This window comes from Mauremys reevesii, linkage group 4 (assembly GCF_016161935.1).
Source record: "Mauremys reevesii isolate NIE-2019 linkage group 4, ASM1616193v1, whole genome shotgun sequence".
In the NCBI taxonomy this organism is placed as follows: domain Eukaryota; kingdom Metazoa; phylum Chordata; order Testudines; family Geoemydidae; genus Mauremys; species Mauremys reevesii.
The window spans coordinates 8,592,790-8,606,912 of record NC_052626.1 but is presented as its reverse complement, the minus strand read 5'-3'; the positions used below and the strand labels follow the sequence as shown (position 1 = coordinate 8,606,912).

At 41.7% G+C, this 14,123-nt stretch overlaps 1 protein-coding gene across 6 annotated transcripts in view; it reads left to right on the top strand.

The window, feature by feature from the left end:
- FERMT2 (FERM domain containing kindlin 2) overlaps positions 1–13,920 on the top strand; it is a 110,040-nt gene extending 96,120 nt beyond the window's left edge. For 4 of the 6 annotated variants that reach the window (XM_039536625.1, XM_039536623.1, XM_039536627.1 and 1 more), the window contains 7 exons: positions 3,822–3,946; positions 6,642–6,748; positions 7,073–7,294; positions 10,010–10,030; positions 10,648–10,772; positions 11,176–11,317; positions 13,641–13,920. In XM_039536625.1, the coding sequence (XP_039392559.1) occupies positions 3,822–3,946; positions 6,642–6,748; positions 7,073–7,294; positions 10,010–10,030; positions 10,648–10,772; positions 11,176–11,317; positions 13,641–13,814 (916 nt within the window). In that variant the 3' untranslated portion in view covers positions 13,815–13,920. The remainder of the gene's footprint in view (positions 1–3,821; positions 3,947–6,641; positions 6,749–7,072; positions 7,295–10,009; positions 10,031–10,647; positions 10,773–11,175; positions 11,318–13,640) is intronic. The other 2 variants (XM_039536626.1, XM_039536628.1) reach the window with 1 other exon arrangement.
- The last annotated feature ends 203 nt before the right edge of the window (positions 13,921–14,123 follow it).

Here is a 14,123-nt window from a genome sequence, read left to right as displayed (position 1 = left end):
AACTGATGTCAATGAATAAATAATGACAGCACTGCATAATTCCCTTTCTACCCTGCTGTCTGGATTCTTTGCTGCATGCCACTGCTTGGATTTGTGTGAAATGTCTTCGAACACATTGACTTCATCGTTGCAGACTAGCTAAAATACCACAGTGCTCTAAATATTAAAACTTCCTGTTTATTTCCACTTTATTTTGCACCTATCCTATACACTGGCCACTTAACATTATTTAAAGGACTCAGGTATAGCTTTACTACATTTTTTTAGTACAGTGATTCAATTCTTCAAATGTATAACTGCTGTCTTTCATTGCTCCATACCCCTCCCCATCCTTCCACCCATACCCCACTGGAGTTGGGGGAGGGGACATGCTTTGGCTACTCTTCACCGGTAGCTGGTGCTGAAATGTTTATATTATGTTATGCCAGTAAGTTAATCAAGCTATCCTAAAATTAGAACTGTGTCATGTAACTAGAAACCTTACTCAAGTGCTTTTCTTGGTTTGAGAGACTAGATGAATAATAATAATCAAGCGTCCTTCTAATCTGCCTGTTCTTTTCTGGCTGCCAAAAGGAGCCTCTTACAGCTCATGTAGTGCTTTTTTAGTTGTAAATTGGATCATGGCATATGGAAACTGGGAATAGTCATGTTTGAATCTTGACTAATATTTTGGCAGTCGTGGCCGTCTCTTGCAATTCAATATGCACTATGTTAGGGAGATGATGAAAGTTCTGGAATCTTTGCATAGATCTCAGTGAAACTTCATGGGTTAGGAACAGAAGAAAAGCAACTGCATGAGAACAGGGTTGTAATTAACCTTTATTGTCTAATGAGTTGTTTTCTTGAACCATAGCCTGTCATTTGTTTACTGAAAAAGTTTTTGTCCATCTTGTAATGCATATTTATCAAGTTTACTATAGTACCTAACTCAATCGGGGTATCTGTGGTGTATTTTGATTACTAGAGCACAGTTTCAGGGCTAGTGTCTCTATCCATCTATGTGAATTCTCTTTTAAAAAAGAGAGTCTTGGTTTTTGATAGTTTGATATACTTTTTAATAAAAAAGGCATAACTTGGGAAGCTAGCTGACTGGCTAACTAGAATTCCAGTTGAGACAAACATCGTTCACCTTTTGGAAGGTGTTAGACTCACTAGACTCTCTTGGATCCATGTGCCTAAGGAAAGAGGAGGTGAATTGAATTGAATTTTTAATATACAGAAAAGTTAAACAAATATAAAAAATCTATAAGACAAAGCACTGGGTGGTCGAGGATCCTAAATTCTCCAGACCGTGGTATAATCATCATCTTTGTATTCACTTGAGTTACAGCATCTGCTTCATTTTAAGTAGTTGCATTTCAGTCAAATTTGTTGCTGCAGTTTGGACAAACCGGGGCTTTGTTACATTTCTTTAGCCTTCCACCAAAGAAAAAGCCAAGTGTGTCTGAGGTGCTGAGAATGGCTTCAGCTCAAGCTGCGACTACTCAACAGGCAGTAGATGATATAGATTGAAACCAAGGTGTGTTCCTATATGCATCTGGTTTCTTAAATAGAATACAGAAGCTCTCCGACTTACGCAAGGCGTTCCATTATGGAACGCCTTGCGTAAGTCGAATTTTGCGCAAGTCGGGAACATATCTCCGACAATTATGCCAAAAAAAAAAAAAAAAGAGCTTACGGAACTTACGGAACTTTTTCCGTAAGTGCGAATTTCCGTAAGTTGGGTTTGCGTAACCCAGGGAGCATCTGTATCTTAAATGTAAAAGACTTACCTCACCTATAAAGAGACTAGAGTGTATTGTGAGAACTTATTTTAAAAAAATGGGGCCAGGCAGTATGTCATAAGAAATATACTGAAATGACTATGTATAAATTGGCCCAGTCTTGGATGGGACATGTCCTTTGCATTCTTCGGGCATGTTTTACAGTGTAGAAGTTGCAATACTAATTCATGAAAGAAGCACTGTTGTCCCTGGGGCTTGAGAGACTTATCTCACACCTACCAGCCTGATGACGAAGCTTAGTAGCCAAAGTGCCCTGCCTTGCCACTTGCAGGTTAAAGGAATAAAATGAGAGTTGCAAAAGGAAATGTGGATCCAAGGCACACAGACAAACAACGGAAAAACATGCTCACTCTTCTTCTCTGGCTAGAGGCTGAGCATCTTAAAATGAAAACTGAGGGGGCGGTGGCAAACTTTTTGAAACTGAGCCTTCTTTCCCACAACCACACACAGGGCTATTGTGGTGTCTTAGAACTTTAGGATGGAGAAAACTGGAAAGGCAAAATATGAACGAGACCAGACATCTGCTCATCCCGAAACCAAAAGGTCATTTAAATGTTTGGGAACAAATCATTGAGACAGCTGGGCCTTTGGCTGTGCTTTTCTCCCACACCTCCTGACTTCCTCCTAACCCTTCCCCCACATTTCCAGGCTTCCTCCAATACCAAGAACGACTCACTCCCTACAGTCTTTAGACTTGACAGGAGGAGTCAGTTGTTTTCCTGCTGTTTCCTGGGCATTTCCTCTTTACATTTCACATGTTGGGAATTGAACAGTGCAGTCCGAGGCTCATTGAGCGCCATAGTGCTCTCTGCCCTTGAAATGGAGGCAGTAGGACAAGCAGAGAAGTAGCTGGTGACTCGTGGGAGGGTCACAAAGGGTCAAGTGTTGTCCTCCCCCTCGCCCCCCAGCAGTCAAGTGGTCCCCCCAGCAGCCAGCTCCGGGTTGGGAGGTGAAGGGGCAGGGCCAGAGCCTCTTCCAGCCGTGCTCCCCGGTGCAGTGCAGCATCCCAGGCGACTGGGAGAATGCCTGGCTGCAGCAGTAGTAGGCTGCCCCCTGCCCAGGCTCAGCTTCTGAGGACAGCGGCTGAGCAAGCCGGAGGGGGCTGGAATGAGACTCCTAAACCTTTCTCGAAGTTCACTCGTTAGCAACTAAAATAACTTGATCCACTGGAGTGAAATGTAAAATCCAGTGGGGTGGGGATTAGAATTCTGTGGGTTTCACTCGTGTGGATGGCTGCTTCTACATCTCCTTGTGGCTCGGTGGGACACAATATCATGAAGGGCTTCAGCTGCCATTTGCTGAGTGAAGTGGCCAGTTTTGGAGCTAGCGTCCATGACTCCCATAGAGAGGGAACCAAAACCTTTCACTAGACTGACCCCTTTGTAAGGGGCAAGCAAGAGAGACAAGCTGTAATAAACCATGTGAAATCAGGTGCCTAAAAGAGATTACATATGGTTGGCTGCTGATTTTTTTTGTTTAACAAGCATTGTGATTTTAATTATCAAAGCATTAACTTTCAAAGTAATAAATAACTTTCTTTTAATATTACAGAAGAGAAAACCTTTTTCCATGATTCATGGAAGCTTTTTATAGGCGTTAGTAGGAGCTACCCTGATACTTGTCCCCTATGGAAGTACTTGGATTCAAAAGTCCAAGACTGTAACCTTATTTTATTTTTCTTGAACAAATCTTCTCTGTAAGAGGGTAACGGAAAATAAGTGTACATATAACTGTGCAACTCAGTTACTGATCCAGTGGGATCACTCGTGCATCATTTTGTTTACTGTACATCATTGTAAGGTGGGGGGGTTTAAATCCGCAGCAAATGGCAGCTGAAGCAAGATTTGGTTGGGGAGATAAGCAAAGGGAAAAGCTGCGTATCTGACATTCTGAATATAAGAACTTCAATGTGGGACATGTTCAAAGTACAGAAGATCAGCTTAAGAGCCCAGCTACCTGTGGTGTCCCTTAAACTAAGCACTATTACCCAAGTGAATTGCAGATCTAATGTAGTAATATCATCAACCTGTCTGGCAGGCCTAAGAAACTGACGCTAAAAGGTTACAAGCAATACTGGTGCACCTTCAAAGATACATCCATTTCCTGCTATAAAAGCAAAGATGAATCCAGTGGGACTCCAGCTCACCAAATGAACTTAAGAGGTAAGGAGAGACGCATGCCGTTCTAGTAACGTTATCCAAACAAGTCTGTCATTGTCACCATTTATTTCGACGTTTATTTCTTTCGATTTACACTTCAGATGTCATTCTAGTGTTGAGTATTAAAGGAAAAGTGACTGAGGTTTCTAAGTATGATGTAAAAATACACTTCTAAATAAGCGATTGTGATTATGGCACAAATAATACTGTATGGACCAGAAGGCTCGTGGAAAACTTAGCGTAGGGTGACCAGACGTCCCAATAAAGTTGTGACTGTCCCGATATTTAGTTGTTTGTCCCACGTCCTGACCGGACACCATTTGTCCTGATATTTTGGCTCGGGGCTGGAGGAGTACATTGGTGAGCACTCACCTGGGGTCCGAGCAGTGCTTATTTGGGGCGGCTCCCAGGAAACGGCAGGCAGCAGGACCCTGCAGCCCCTAGGCACAGGGGTGACCAGGGGGATCTCTGCATGCTGCACCTACCACAAGCACTGGCTCCATCGCGGCCAATGGGAGCGGCAGGCGCGGACAGGGCACAGACACCCCTCTCCCCCCCTCACTGCCCCTGACCCTGGGGTGCTGCGTGCTACTCACGTAAGTCCCACCCCCATAGCTTCCAGCCAATGGCAGCTTGGAGCCAGTGCTTGTGGCAGGTGCAGCACGTGGAGTGGAGACCTGCTGGCCGCAGCTGACCTTAGGAGCCAGAGGAACCTGCCAGGTGCTTTCCAGTGGGTGGAACCCATCCCCCAGGTAAGCAGTGGGGCTGCGGCGGGGGCACTGTGCCTGCGGTTGGGCTGCGAGCGGGAGCCAGGGCCGTGTGCTTGTGGCGAGGGCCGGGGCCAATGCTCCCCCAGCCCGCGGCTTGCAGCAGGGCTGGAGTGGGGACCATGAGCCCCCAACCCGCAGCAGGGATGCGGCCGGGGCCCTGTGCCCCCAACCTGTGGTGGGGCTGCAGCAGAAGCTGGGGCCCTGCACCCCCAACCTGCAACAGGGCTGTGTCCAGATTCAGGGCCGTGCACCCCTGGCCCGTGGTTTCCTCAGGCTTTGTATCCCCCCTTCCCCCGTGGCTCCAGTGGGAGGTGAGCCTGTGGCTGCCCCCCCCATGTGTCCCGATATTTTGTTCTTGTCATCTGGTCACCCTAACTTCGCATGTTTTCACACAGTAAAAATATTAAAAGTTCACTGTTGAGATCTGCATTTATTTTAATTGATGGTTCATGTGTCTGGCTTTTAGAGTGAAGCAAAAATAAGTTAGAGCATATAGGAGCTATGTATTTTGTAATCCTATTTTTTTTGTGATGGATTTATTGAAATAAACAAGTTTTTAGACTTCAGCAAATGAGTTGTAAATAGCATTATTTTCTCTTCAAATGCAACCTTTTTTTCCTTTCCCCTATTATGTAAACACACAAGTCTTAGGGCACGTCTTCACTGGCAACGTTAAAGCACTGCCACAGCAGCTCTTTAACAAGGCTTGTGTAGTCACGGCACAGCGCTGAGAGAGCTCTCCCAGCGCTCTAAAACAACCTACAGGAGGGGCGTAGCAACAACCAGCGCTGGTGCACGGTCTGTACTGGCACATTACAGCGCTGAAACTTGCAGCGCTCCAGGGGGTGTTTTTTCACACCCCTGAGCAAGAAAGTTGCAGTGCTGTGAAGTGCCAGTGTAGACAAGCCCTTACTCAAACACGGTCTGCAAGACTTGCACATTATGTTTAAAATTCCTAAGGCTGCTGGCCTTTCTTATATTCACAAGTCAACTATTCCAGCTCAGAGGGCTATGGAACAGCAGAAGCTACGGACAGCTTTAATTTTTTTACCATGAAAGCAACAACAGACAGGCTGCCAAATGACCTCAGACTATAGTTACGGAGATGTGTAGCCTGGAATACCTTTTTGGGAGCTTTTGACGTTGCTGCTCCTGACTGCATTTTAAAAGAATCTTGGAGACTGAGTTGAAATGAAGCCCACGTTAACTTGGATGTTTTCAAGAAACTGGAGTTCTCAGAATGCCTAACATTTAATATAAACGTTTTAAGACTTTTCAGCAACTAGATTTGAAGAAAACTAGCGCCTCACCGCTGAAGATATAAGCAGCACACCCAACCCACGTAATTTTTACAGAGTGATAGTTTTGGATTAGTGACACCCAACCTGACACCTGGTTTTGCTGTTATAAGGGAATTATTAGACTAGGTAATTCCGTTCAAAATTTTGGTCCATTTTGAGAGGAAATGAAGGGTCAAGCAAATTGTGTAATGCCAAATTTAATTGAACTTGTATCGGGTTTTTGTTGTTCTCCCTCGAAATAGATCTTGCTTTTCATTTTTCCTTCCATCATCTTGGAGATGATTCACCACAGAAGCTGAAATGTTATAGCCTAGATTGTAATTTAAACAGTTAGCTAAATCCCGCAGTGTGGTCTTATGTTATTATCTGCAGTACCACACCCTTTGCAACCAGGCAGATAGCTCTGGCTTTAGCTGCAAGACATCAGTTTACTCCTAACACCATGTTCTGATTTCCCTTAATTTTTTACCTGCTTTAAAAACAAAGCATGGTGTACATTCTTCAGCCAGGTTCTAACACATCATATCCCTGGGACACTGTTTGTTTTAATACTATTAGACTGGGGTGGTTATTTTTTTAGAGCATGTGTGTCTCCATACACACTAATCACTAGCTCTTTTATTACAGGGTGCGAGGTTACTCCTGATGTAAACATCTCTGGTCAGAAGTTTAATATCAAACTTCTGATTCCAGTTGCAGATGGTATGAATGAAATCTGGCTTCGCTGTGATAATGTAAGTCTGTGATTGGCGTTGTGTTTTCTTGTTGCCCCCAATATACTGCTCCACCATGGCTTGCGTTTTGATAGGCTGTTCATATTCTTTTGAGACACACACAGCATTGTGCATATATAGATGTAATGTACAAGACTGGCCCTTACTCCTTTTCCTTATGTACCGTTGTTATATCCTACACTTTGGTCGGATTTTTGGCCCATTGTACCTCTCTTGGTATGTTTCAGTTCGATTCTTGTACTGAAAAATTCGACAGAGCTTTGTTTGAACAGAAAAAAGAAAGATTTGCCTTCCTTTTGAGTGCCCCTTTCCCTTTAATTGCAGGAGAAGCAGTATGCACACTGGATGGCAGCCTGCAGGCTAGCTTCCAAGGGCAAGACCATGGCGGACAGCTCGTACAACTTAGAAGTTCAGAATATTCTGTCATTTTTGAAGATGCAGCATTTGAACCCAGATCCACAGTTAATCCCAGAACAAGTCACAACTGACATTAATCCAGAATGTCTGGTTTCACCTCGCTACCTGAAAAAGTACAAGAACAAACAGGTACTGGGGTTTAGTCGTTTTCCAGAAATCTTGTGTTTAACCCAAAGAGTGAAATCCTGGCCCCACTGAAGTCAATGGGAGTTTTGTCATAGACTCATAGACTTTAAGGTCAGAAGGGACCATTATGATCATCTAGTCTGACCTTCTGCACAATGCAGGCCACAGAATCTCACCCATCCACTCCTGTAACAAACCCCTAACCTATGTCTGAAGTCAGTAGATGACTTCAGTGGGGTTAAGATTTCATCCTAAGTACATCAGATATTGATGCATTTTAACAGAATTTGACAATCCTACTACTTAAATCGTGTGTCAATCTAGTTTGTGGTTTTGGTCCAATATCAAGTGATTGGAGCATGTGGTCCCAGTGATCTTAACTGTTTTATTCAGAGTACGTATGTCAAATTTGCAATGAGATAGCAGACATTGACAGTCTCCCAGAGTCTGAACAATGGGAGTCAGTTATTTTACGCACATTTTTGGAACTTCTTTTCTATATACCATATTATAGAACATCTGCACATCAGTACATTGGTCAGTTCTGTGTACCTCTTAATATTAGTGTAATGGGATGTTTGTGGCAGAGTAAATCAACAGCAGGAATTGATTTTTAGTTCAGTTTACTTGCTCAAAGCTCACGAAGGAATTCTTGGGATTAATTTAGGTTCCCATTGTTTACAAAGTGTTCCATGCAGGCTTTGCTGTAATGTAGTCTGTATTTTTTATTCACACTGTTCCAACACTTGTAAATAGATGAAATACCAGCCATTGAAAATATGTATTTTTAAAGAACTGTGACTTAATTTTTGAGTCGTAATCTATATCTAGTCAGTGCATGGTAGAATCAAATTATTTCTACCACAAAACAAACAAATACATGGGTTGCACAAAGTCACACAGTATTTGGCTAAAGTTGCAAAAATAACTAAAGCATTGCTCAGTGTCTCTTTAAAGGTTTAGTAAACTCAAGTACACTGATTGTTAATCTGTAGTTAAATTACTGTGTCTGAATCCTGTCTCTGGAAATCAGAAGGGGGGTTGCCATGCAAAGAAGCGGGAAAATGTAGCTATTTATTGGCACAGTATGATTTCCTGGCAGTGGAATTTCATTTTCTATAGCCCTTTTTATTCTCCGAATAAGCCTTTATATCCATGGGGATGGGGAAGGATTGCATATATAACAAATAACAACATATAAAGCATTGTAGACTTGAGCTTAGTAAAATAGACACTGGGGGAAAATATTAACTTGTATTATTTACCCAGTGTGTTTATATCTTGGTTAAGAAGCAATAGGCGCAACGCTGGAGATAGCAGTTAAATACTTGTAAAAAGCCAGGCCAACAATTCTGAAGCCACAGATCCCTTTAGAAGATTAGTTAAGTATAAATAGATCTTTTTATTTAGAAAGGCAGCAAGAATGTTCCGCAGTTTTGCTCCTTTTGCATTTTATTAGTTTCCTTCTTCTTGGTGTCCTGGAGGTTGTGTAAGTTGCATTGAGGCTGTTTATCCCACAGCATCATGTGATGGGGGAGTAATGGAGAATGGAGAAAATGCTCCCCTCAGGGAATTCATGGAATGTAGACTGCCAGCTAAAAAAGAACACCAAGCTACTGCAATATATTCAATTGGGTAATTTTGAGGGGAAAACTTCTCACCAAGTGCAGATTTATCTGAAATGTACATTTACAATATCCATTGATCCATTAAAGATAAATGTGAAGTTTTCACTAACCCATATAGTCTCATTATTGGACTAATGATCTCAGTAGGTCAATATAATGTGAATGTCATTGATCATGTTAAATATTGTATCAGCTGGATGAGTTGGTCTGCTTAGGGCTGTGGTGATATGGACACTTGGTTTACAAACCAGCCCTCTAACTGGTTCATGGTTTTACTGTAAACTAACATATTTGCAATATTACAGGTTTGCAAATGGATTTAGGAAGTGCTAAGACAGAAACACAATAGGTTCATAGTCTTTAAATATTAATGTGTGAATTCTGATTTGGTTTTGTGGCATTTACTCTGCTCAGAGCAATGAATTTCTGTGGTTTTACATCTAAGAAATATTCAGTCCAATATAAACAGAAGACCGCATTGACGGTTGCAGTCCTTAGTGTAGTTGTATCTTCAGGAAAGAGGATGCATAAAGCAGATAGCAATTTTAATTTTTGCTTTCCTTGTATAATTTTAGAATCTTTGTAGTCACTGAACTGTTTGGGGCACTTTTTTTTAATTTATTCTCTGAGAAGGGTACTATGGGGATATTTTCCTCATATCTAAAGTGACAGAAGCTACTGGGTTTTTAAATGGTAAATGGCTTTGCACACTGAAGAGAAGTAAACCTGAATCTCATTCAACCAAAGACCTTGAAAGAAGGCTGATGATGGGAATTTTCACTCTATTTTTGACTTTGGCCACCAGTTGAATTCTGAAACGCCTATAAAACATACATGAATCATTCTAGATGAATGAGACATTCCTAATTTTTGATGGCTGTAGAATGAGGGATGGTTCTGTTTCCTTGTTCCCTTTTTCATGCTTGCATTCACTTTTTGCTGTTTTCCTTCCTAAGAAAATTTGCATGTTTTTTGCTTGAACTTCAGTTTGCAGATAATTTGCACTTTTTTCTTTGCTTGTTGCCATATTTCTGATTTGCTTTTTTTTTCTTTCTGCTTCCTTTTCCTTTATTCGCATTGTCATCTACAGCCAGGCTATATAAGAGACTTGGTAAGTGACAGTAAAAATAAATAAAATAAAATTCAGATAAATTTAATTTTAAAAAATAGTTTTAAAACCCTTTCACATGGAGAGTAGTCCTAAAACAAAACACCTAGAGGAACATAACTCTTTTAGTTTTAATGCTGATCCCCAGTGATTTTATGCTGTCAATCTGCTAATAAGAATCCTTTATACTAGAAATGTACATTTCAGGAGTTGATTCCTATTGTGCATCTTAAAACTGAATGTGTGCCCAAAACGTTTGCATCTATAATCATACCTGGTATATAAAAATAATACGCACAAATATTTAGTGGTGCTTAGGTAAAAGCAGCTCCATATTTATCTTTTATTAACTATGGCAAGAATGGCAGCTGTTTTCTGTGACATACTCCATTTCATGTCCGATGACATATGACGCAGTTTAGAAACTGCAGAACATCTCTTTGATAGTGTAATTAACTTACTAAAATTCCCAACAGGGAGTCTGACATCTTATGAGTGGTTTTGGATGTGTAGGTTTTTTTGCTTGTTTTAGTTTGGTTATGGTTTTGGGTGGGGGCATGGCTTACACTATATTTCAAACGTACAACGGTTGCCTGAAGACTGTGTCTAATCACATTCAGATCACAGCCAGGATATTGGAGGCCCATCAGAATGTAGCTCAGATGAGTCTAATTGAAGCCAAGATGCGATTTATTCAAGCTTGGCAGTCTCTACCTGAATTTGGCATCACACACTTTATTGCAAGGTCAGTGGTTCTGCTTAAGTAATAAGGTAAAATTTCATGTACAAATGAGTAGATTATTCTCTTATATTTGAAGCTACCATGAGATATTTCTAGCTGGGAACGGTGTCATTTAGACAAACAACTTCTGTAAAATGCTTCAGTATGCATAATTACAACTTCACATGCAACATTATCTGCATGTAATAGTTAGAATTCGATTTAAATGTGTGGGGAAGAATTTTATTCTATTGCTGCATTTATTGATTCTTTCTCTGTAGCTCTGAAGTAATAAGTTGCGTCAGCACTGGAAAGAAAAATTAAATTTACATTGGTTCAGGTTGTTTTATGAGTCAGTTCAATCATTGAACACACACCATTTCTACATCTGTGTAAGGTTTCCCTTTTATAAATCTAAATGTCGTAGATTCCAAGGGGGCAAGAAAGAAGAGCTGATTGGAATTGCGTACAACAGACTGATCAGAATGGATGCAAGCACAGGAGATGCAATTAAAACGTGGCGATTCAGCAACATGAAACAGTGGAATGTAAACTGGGAAATAAAAATGGTAAGCAAGGTTGCATTTACAGAGCTGGGGAGACACTGTTATTTGCCCAAATGTCCATTGTAAGGCGTCTTTTTTGATAAGAACTACACATGACTTAGATTTAGCCTGAGGGTTCCTCATGATTTTGTTACATGAGAGGACACTGGTTTCATAAACTATTTCTCTCTTTCTCTCCTTTGAGTCCAAGATTTCTTCTTAAACTAGTTATAGTTTGTGTAGGGTTTTTGAGTGCAATTCAGTCTTGTGTAAGCTAATTCATTTACAGCATCCCCAAGAGTTTCTTATACACTATAAGGAATCCACTTAAGATTTTATTACCTTCTTGGAAATAAGGACTGTATCACACCTCCCCCACCTAAGTGGGCCTGGTGATTGTCTAGATTGGGTGGCTATGTGTCTCGGTGATCTAGTAAAGTTTTCTGATTTTATTTTTTTATGAAGCTATTTCTAGGAAGACATTTAGCTCTAATGTATAATCAATGTTTATCATTTGGGGACCTATCCTACTTCCATTAAAGTCAGCAAAAAAGCTCCTTCTGACTCCAACAAGAGAATCTTTAAAAAAAACAGTGTTTAAAAACTATTCAGTGACCTTTTTTCACTAAACCCCAGTTAGACCCTTATTACTCCGCAGATGTTTCTAGTCTGTGTGCAAATACGCAGCCCGATACCTAAGCATAATCAAATTTCTGGTCTAAGAGGGTAATGCTGGACTGCTTACTGCATACAGCTAAATTACCTAGATTTTGTTTTGTTGTTTTAGTTTTCACTTTTTTTATTTGCAGACCAACTTAGAGTTCGGTGGAACTAATGGGCAGTCAGTATCAGATGCTGTTGTGTAAACATTGGGCTGGTCCTCTAACCAGCTTTTACTCATACATGCACAAACTCCCGCCAGCACTTTGCAGGTGCAACGCTTGGTTAAAACTTCCCACTGTTGTGGTAGATTATTTAAAGGACACGTGCCCTGTGAATACCCAAGCACAACTAGAGGCTGAGGGCTGAAAATACATCCCAGTAGCTTTTTAATTTTGGGGCGGTTTGGATTTTTTTAGCCAGTTCCTTAAGCCACAGTACAGTAACACCTCACTTAACATCCTCTCGCTTAACGTTGTTTCAAAGTTACGTCGCTGCTCCATTAGGGAACATGCTCGTTTAAAGTTGAGCAATGCTCCCTTATAACATTGTTTGGCTGACTTTACAAGGGAGCATTGCACAAGTTCCTTTGAAGGGGACAGCAACGCTTCTCTCCGGCCGTTGGCTGCACGGCTGCCCCTGCTCCTCCTGAGTCCTCCAGCCCATGCTCGCAGGGCCGCATTCCAAAAGGGGCTTTAGAGCTGCAGGCCAGGGGCCCCCTTAACCCAGGGCCCTGCAGCTCCTAAAGCCCCTGTGTTCCGGGTGGCCTTGCCTGCCGGGGGGCAGCTCCCAGAATCACAGCCATGGGGCGGTGCCACTCTGCGCAGACCCAGCTGCACACCCCGTGCACCAAACAGGAGCTGCCCCAGGTAAGTGCTCTGCACCTCCTGCCTGCCCCAGCCCTGAGTGCCCTCCTGCACCCTAACTCCCTCCCAGGCCCTGCACCCCCAGCCCTGAACCCCAGGGGTAAGACGGGGCACCTCCCCACCACCATACAGTACTGTATATAATGCCTTTTGTCGGCCCCCCACCCCCCAAATTTCCTTGCAACCTAACCCCCCGCATTTACATGAAATCTTATGGGAAAATTGGATTCTTTTAACATCGTTTCACTTAAAGTTGCATTTTTCAGGAACATAACTACAACGTTAAGTGAGGAGTTCCTGTATCTCAGGTTGTTCAGACTAGATGCTCTGCAAGGAACTTGTTGGCTTCACTTGTCCCAGAGTCTGACTGGTGTGGGCTAGCAACACTCACGAGTTAATAAACCGTACATCACCCGAAGGAAATTTTTCTGAAGACTTCAAATTAGAGACTTTGTTAATAGAACCACAATAGGCTTCTTGAGGGGGAACTAGTAATTTGGGGGGCAAATCCTTCCCCCTAATAGTTCCGTATCCAATCACTTTTTCTCTTCAGAAAATAGACACAGAATATCAAGCATGAAACTTTAAACAGTTGTTTGCTACAAGGCAGACTTATTCCATCCGGGCAAAGGAGTTTTAAAATGTTTGGACAAGAAAAATATTTGCTTCATCTTAAGCTACATAACTGTTTGCTTAGACAATACAGAATACATCTGGGCTAATGGAGAAGCATAGAAATGTGGAGAGGGAGAACTCCTGAAGTTGGTATAATATAACGTGACCATCTTGTTGATCCTAATCCAGTGTGTTTTGCACTGTAGGTAACCGTAGAGTTTGCAGATGATGTAAGAGTGTCCTTCATTTGCACGGAGGTGGATTGCAAAGTGGTTCATGAATTCATTGGTGGCTACATCTTCTTGTCAACGCGAGCAAAAGACCAGAATGAAAGTTTAGACGAAGAGATGTTCTACAAACTTACCAGTGGTTGGGTGTGAGTTTGATGTACTGTATACTGAGAGAAACCCCATGGCCATATTAATATTTAACTTTTAAAAGCTGTTATTTGAAATATGCTGCTTAATAAAGTAAGCTTGAAATGTATCTGTTTTTTTAAATCATGGACATTTTTGCATTACCAGACCAGTTAATGTATGTGCACTAACGAGCACTTCCGTTAATCTGCTATGAAGAGACAGTTTATAGGCTACATAATGTAGCAAATTCTGTCTCTGGTCTTTAGATGCAGTGGGCAGATCACTATCAGAGTTGACTGATTTAAGATAGCCAAATTATTAAGAGAATTC